This window comes from Scomber scombrus, chromosome 16 (assembly GCF_963691925.1).
Source record: "Scomber scombrus chromosome 16, fScoSco1.1, whole genome shotgun sequence".
Taxonomy (NCBI): Eukaryota; Metazoa; Chordata; class Actinopteri; order Scombriformes; family Scombridae; genus Scomber; species Scomber scombrus.
The window spans coordinates 18,602,776-18,609,891 of record NC_084985.1 but is presented as its reverse complement, the minus strand read 5'-3'; the positions used below and the strand labels follow the sequence as shown (position 1 = coordinate 18,609,891).

The window sequence follows — 7,116 nt, the reverse complement described above, 5'->3', positions numbered from 1 at the left end:
ACCATTCACTCTTTCCAATCCAATGATGTCCCTGCTTCATTCAGCAGCCCAATTAGGACATACATGTCTTTTCAAATGTGTTCTCCAGAGCTGGATCATTATTTTTTAAGGAATGTGATTAATTTAAATGAATGAGGCTAATGCAGAGGATGTATGTGTGTTTATATATATATGTGTGTGTGTGTGTGTGTGTGTGTGTGTGTGTGTGTGTGTGTGTGTGTGTGTGTGTGTGTGTGTGTGTGTGTGTGTGTGTGTGTGTGAGAGAGTGTCTTTATCTCAGGTGACGTATGTTTTCAGTGGGCTTTAATAACAGGGGACAGTGTGATCAGCAGGAAATAAGGCATGTGTCCATGTGCTGTCCTGAGAGAAGCTGCTGTTAAAATGTTGACGGCAATCTTACTGTCAGTGCTGCTGATGCTGGGGTGTCTTGGCCGGGCGGCGGTGTCTGACCCTCAGGTCTATGGGAAATCGATTCACAGTGATAAAACTTTGCCGAGCAGTAATGACGGAAGACACACTGTGAGGAAACAGCCACACCAGCAGGTGAGAACCATTTAATGAACCAATATCAAATATTTAATCTATGTTGCTCCTTGTATCACCTTGACTTCCCTTGAGTTCTGTACTTAAACTGTCAAGATATTGATCAAAGTAAGCATAATCAACGGAAAGTAATTATTTGTTAAAAAAAAAAGCTCTGACCACAGTGTTAATAACTACAATTTATGTCACATTTACACATTTTTGGCCTATTATTGGGATTTTTTAACGTGTTCCTGCATTGAAGACTCTGAAGTTTTCTAGAGCAGCAAAGACTAATTGATTAGTTGATTGTCAGAAACTAATCAGCAGTTATTTTGATGATTGATTATTCGTTTCAGTCATTTTTAAAAAAGTCAGGTTTTGAAAAGTTGCTTTTGCTTTTCATGTATGTCAGGGACTAAATCATGCATAGACATAGTATAGATTTCCATTGCTCCATGGATGACACCCAATTGTATGTGTGATTAGAGCCTGGAACCAGGGATGTTTCCTCACTGACATTTAGAACTGGATGTCCAACAACTTCCTGCTGTTGAATGACTGTAAAACAGAAACCGTTAATCCCTCAAGCCTCAGCACTAGCAGCATTGACAGTCTCTCCTCTAGTCTAGAGGGACCTCCAGTTTGTCAGGTGAGCAAAATGGTGCTGGCCTGCTTTGCCCAGCTGAGACAGCTAACCAAAATCAGACCACTTATTTCATCTGCAGACATAGAAGAGGTCATTCGTGCTTTCATCTCCTCCAGACTTATTACTGCATCCAACAGTTGACCCAAAATGCAGCTGACATGCTTTTAACATGTATTAAGAGAAGTGACGACATTACGCCAATCCTTGCTGCTCCTTCATTGGTCATCTGTGAGTTTGGGAACAAATTTAAAATTTACTGGGCCTTTTCTGTTTGGGCCCCTCAGATGTGGAACTCCCTGCCTGGAGATCTCAGGCAGGCAAACTCAGTGTCATCTTTTAACTCTGTTCTTAAGACTCATTTATCATCTGGCTTTTTCTTCACTGATGGTATTTGTTGTACTAATTTTTTTTTTGTAACTTCTTTACTTACCTTATCTGTTTTACTGTAAAGCACTTTGTAACTTTGTTTTGAAAGGTCTATAAATAAAGGCATTATTAATATATGAACTCATATAAAATGGTGTGACTAAACTAAAAGTATTAGTAGTACAACATTCACATTATTGATGCATATTATTTTGTTGAGTTTTTCCCCCATAAACTGCCTGATATTATGAACAATTATAATTCCCCAGAGACTGCAAAAACATATTCAAATTGCTTGTTTTGTTTGATCAACTGTTTGAGAGCCCAAAATATTCAGCTCACTATCATACATGATTAAAAAAAGCAAGAGATTCCTCACATTTGAAGAGATAGAGTTCAGCATTTTTGCTTTGAAGTGACTAAAACGATTAATCATTTAATCAAAGCAATCTAATCAAAACACATGCCAATTAATTTTCTGTTAGTTGACGAATCGATGAATCATCTAATAATTTCAGTTATCGTAAAACACATCAAAATCTTTCTAGACTGATCTTAACTTCAATATGTTTCTGCTGTTCCTAGACGAAAAATGAAATCAGCAGGAGTTTGGATCCCAACAGCTTCAACATACAAGTGAGGCCGACCACGAACAGAATCAGCCTCCCGACCATCATCAAGCTCTACCCGCCCACTGCCAAACCTCTCCACCATCACGCCAATATGCCCATGCGCTTTGGAAGGGACAGTGATCCTGCTGATGACAGGTCACCAAACTCGACCCCCAACTTGCCCCAGAGGTTTGGTAGGTCCTGGGAGATGATTCACATGTGTGCAGACTGTCCTGATGCCCAGGCAGCATCGAGACCAGTGCTCTCTCAGAGATTTTGGAGAAATAGCCTATACTGGAGCCTTCTTAGGACTCTGGCTAATACACAGTCATTAAACCACCCTGGTTTGCTCTGGTAGGAAACTCTCACCCATAATGACTGACATTATTATCTGTTTCCTAAAAGATACAATAACTTTTCAGTTTGCAGTTAAAACAAACATGTATTTACAGTACACTACAGTACAGTGAATCAAAGTCTGTGTTGTGTTATCAAAGTCTGAAATATCAAGTATGCACTTTTTTAGTTGTGAAAAATACAAACTGTGTATTCTTTATTTTCATACAGGGAAGAAGATTTTGACTTTACAAGCAGCTCAGAAGAAGTGGAGATGCGAGAAAAAAAAGGATGAAAGAGACTTGGACTGCACCGAGGTCAACACACTGTGTTTTTACTGTAATTCATTGTATTAATGTGATGGAAAATATATCTAATAAAAGTTATTATTTCTACTTGGCTATAATGCATTTTAACTGAGCAGAACTATTGCAACCTGATATCAGGCTTACTTTTATGTTTGTGACACATGATTTGTGATTGTACAATTGAATTATATTAATTAAAGTGACTTATAATAACAAGCCCAAATAAACAAATTATGAGGGCAATAAGCTACAATGAGCAAACATCATTTTGACAAGCATCATAAAGTACAATTATACCACAAGAGGGAGACAAACATCAAGTCAAAGTCTCACTGAGTCCTTGGACTAACACGGAGTACACATCACTTTTTTAACTTTAGTACTTTTGACAATTATTCAAACGACCAAAGGGAAATATAAAGTGTTATTATTTTTTGGATTCAGATTATACTGTTGTCTATCTATCTATGTACCTTTCTGCCAGTGAGAGGTAAATAAAAAGTTGCCAGTACTTTTGGAAAATCCCTCACAGTCCCATTTCTCTCCAACAGGTCATCAGGATTTCTAACAAGTGAAAGAAGAGAGCAGGAACTTCAGCATAAACACATTGCATACTGGTATAACATTATGGACCACTAATGGACACATTCATTTGACCCACTGTGAAAACAACAGCTATAGAAAAAGTTCTCACAATGCTCATTTCATACAACAGTGTTTATTTGTATCTCGAAACATGAACTTCATAATATATTCATAATATATTCATAGTATATTTTCAGTATTTATATCACTATCATTCAAGTGTTTCACATGGTGGACATTTAATTAAAATATAAACACCAAAGTGAGTTAGACTTCAGTGATAAGAGGGATATATGCTCAGCACACGCTTCACACATTAATTCCCTGCTTGTTAAGCTGAGCTCAGTTTTCTATGCAACACCGATCACAGTTATCTCCTGTGTTTGAGGAAAATAGGCCTATTGGATTTTGTTTATAGAGTCTACTGTGATCTGGCTCTAATATGATATGATATGGTTTATTTTCATTAATTATTTGGTGTGTTTTTTTCTCTACAACATTAAAAAATAAATGGGCTCCCCTTGAGAGGTTTCACTTCAGGACAGGGGATGATATTTGGGGTCCCAAGGTAGTAGAAGATGTTTACACAGGTCTCCATTGCACAGACATTGCAGAGACAGCTCTCAGTGGAAAGTAGTAAAATGTGTTCCAGTGCCTCACTTCACTCAGACACACATAGGCACCACAGTAGATTCTATTTTAATTTGAATCTTTATTAAATCAGGCTGAGGCAGTTTGATCTGATCTTTTTTTTTCTTTTTTTCTTTTTTCTTTACAGATAGACCTGAGAGTACGAAATATTCACAAGACAAGAAGACAATCATCAGACAGAATCAACACACAATACACTACACAATACAACTACACAATAACATTTAATTCATAAAAAAATATAATAAGGATCATAAACAACAGTTAATAATCTTTCAAGTGTCAGAGAGGACTGACCTGGGGGACATCAAGGGTTAAGTACTGGATCGCGTACCCTAGTTACAGATTTAAATGAGAGAAGCGTTTGGCTGCTGCAATATGTGTCCTAATATGTCTAATGGCTTAAAACGTTAAAGAAATACTTACTTTAACTGGTTTTAATGCTACAGCAGTCATTTAAGCTACTCCCACACATTGCAGACATACCTCACCTGTCTTTAAAAACGGGTGTGTACGTCGCTGCGTCATGAGTTGTATAACGCGTTTTCATCACAGCTTTATTCAGCCTGATTCTACCGCTCCCTTCACTTCTTTTTTCCTCTAACTTTCAAATCCGTCCGCCTCCCCGAAACAACCAGAAAAAAAACTTCAAGTTAGACAAACTTGACTTGGGAAAGAGGGACATACAGTACATTCAGGTCAGTTGAGCTTTATTTTTGGGATATTCGCTCGTTGTTTGTTGTTTTAACTATCTACCACACACAAAACATGGTGGTATCACAATGTGGGCGGCTGTGTATCTGTGTTTATGCAGGATTATTCCTTTACTGCTCTTTATCCCGCAGCATTATCATGTGTCGACAAGTCAGCTATGAAATAGCTACACTTTGTATGTGACAGCTGATGTTTTGGTTTTTTCATCCAGACAAAAGTCAACAAACTTTGTAGGCTATTTGGTTTCTACTTCAAGAGCGAACAGAGAGACGTTGAGTTTCTTTATTTTATTCTAACCTTTCAATCCGGACGCTTTTTCCGTGTAATCCTAGTTATTGTCATATTATAGCCATGACTAATTTGAAAAAACTCCGGAAGTAGCCCATGACAACAAACTTTTCCTGTTTTATCTATCAGCACCGCGCCCTGGGCTGCACAGTGCCCAAAATGAGATCTGCTAAACTCTCATATTTCTCTAACTAGTTGGCTTCAGGTCATTCAGCGCATTACTGTACATTCATATAACTCACATTGATTGATACTGACTGATCATTTTCTCTCATCCCAGCTGCTGATCATGGGTGACATAAAGAAAGGGAAGAAGGTTTTTGTCCAGAAGTGTTCCCAGTGTCACACAGTGGATGAGGGCGGGCGCCACAAGGTGGGACCCAACCTGTGGGGTCTGTTTGGGAGGAAGACAGGACAGGCGTCAGGCTACTCGTATACACAGGCCAATATTGAAAAAGGTATGGATGTGTATCTATTGACTGTCTAATTGGTTGATTTACAGTTAACTGCCCATAGCTAAATTATCAAGATGCAACTAAAGAAAGAAGCAAATAAAGGCGTATCAGAAACAAAAGAGAGCACATATAAAGCCCAGATGAGATGACATCTCAATGAATGTAATAAAATTAGGTTCTGATGGCTTATATGACTGGTGTTATTTAGTGGGGCAGGTGAAAGTACAAAAAACAAGATCCAGGAAGAAGTCTTGCTTGATATTTGCCCTTAATTGGAAAAAACAAAGGCACTCCATCTATTTCTGATCAGATTACAATTGTGGAAATGATAAATGCTGAATAAACAGTTTTGTAACTGCATGCTCCATGCATCCCAAACAAATGTGCTAAAACCCATGCACTGGACTGCGGACAATCTCAAAGTTTTCATTGAACATCCTCTTTTATTTTATATGTGTGAATGTCAGTGATAACATATTAGCTTTTCTGTGTTGCCATGAATGTAATAATGTCCATTTGAAAGTTCAGACATGTCCAGTTATTGTGTCCCAGTGGATCCTGTAGTGCTGAGAAGCAGCTTTTTGTGCCTGACAGTGAGAGCAGCAGGTCTGAACAGGCACAGCAGCACTGACGTGTCCTCTGTGAATCTGAACTCTGCTCTAACATGAGGCAATAAAAACTAAAGACAGTTATCAGATGTGTGAGAATGCAGATGGATGTATACTTAAAGCTCAGGAAATCATGTTGGAAACCTGATGTGTGTTTATGTGTTGTTGTTTTTTTGTTCTAGGTATTATATGGGATGAGGACACTCTGATGATTTACCTTCAAAACCCAAAGAAATATATTCCTGGCACCAAGATGATCTTCAGTGGGATCAGAAAGAAAAGGGAAAGACAGGATATTATAGCCTATTTAAAGGACGCCACCTCCTAATAGACACACAGAAGACAAAGTACACATACAGCTGTGGACAGAAGTATCAAACATCTAAGGAAAAATACAGTGTTTTATTTTTATTAGTTTTGATTTCATAATTTACAATAGCCGTTAATATCTGTGTGTCATGTCACATTACAACATGGCTGCCACACTGTTTTTGTGTATAAGAGGCTGCTTTTAATTATCATATGACTCAGCCTTCCTGCAACTTGGGCACAGAGTTGTTTACCTACAAATCTTACTACTGCTTGCACAGAATCTGTTTGCGTTTTTGCCACTTTAACTCTTACTGCATTCTTGATCTCTGTTTTTAAAGTTTATTTTTATATTTGATTGTGTTCACTACTTGTTGACTCTCTTTCTGTTTATATGTAGTTTTCTGCTGCAGCCTCAAAATGGGTAGAAAAGATGTTTTTTATTAAATGGACACTCCACTCATTTTTATTTTTTCCTCTTATTTTAAGTAATTGTTACATTGTTACAGACCTTTTGCATATGGCTGTTTCTGACTGTGTTTAATTTGCACATCAAAATGAGTGTGTTTGTCTCAGGTCAAATAGTAATAATAACTTTTAAAACCCTGTAACTTGGTCTGATAATGACCTGTTGAATACATTTTATTGAGCTACTGTTTTACACTTCGTTGTTGTCAAGACAACACCTTGACTTGAGTAAACAGATGTGCCAAT

At 37.7% G+C, this 7,116-nt stretch overlaps 2 protein-coding genes across 2 annotated transcripts; both read left to right on the top strand.

Moving 5' to 3' along the window:
* The first annotated feature begins 342 nt into the window (after positions 1 to 342).
* npvf (neuropeptide VF precursor) lies at positions 343 to 2,779 on the top strand. The gene is made up of 3 exons (XM_062436269.1): positions 343 to 543; positions 2,123 to 2,502; positions 2,716 to 2,779. Exons 1-3 carry the CDS (start codon positions 343 to 345, stop codon positions 2,777 to 2,779), a joined length of 645 nt encoding a protein of 214 aa, XP_062292253.1.
* Positions 2,780 to 4,621: 1,842 nt separating this feature from the next.
* LOC133996528 (cytochrome c-a) lies at positions 4,622 to 6,630 on the top strand. The gene is made up of 3 exons (XM_062436112.1): positions 4,622 to 4,726; positions 5,311 to 5,488; positions 6,276 to 6,630. The coding sequence occupies exons 2-3, from the start codon at positions 5,320 to 5,322 to the stop codon at positions 6,419 to 6,421; spliced, it is 315 nt and encodes a 104-aa protein (XP_062292096.1). The 5' UTR covers positions 4,622 to 4,726; positions 5,311 to 5,319; the 3' UTR covers positions 6,422 to 6,630.
* The last annotated feature ends 486 nt before the right edge of the window (positions 6,631 to 7,116 follow it).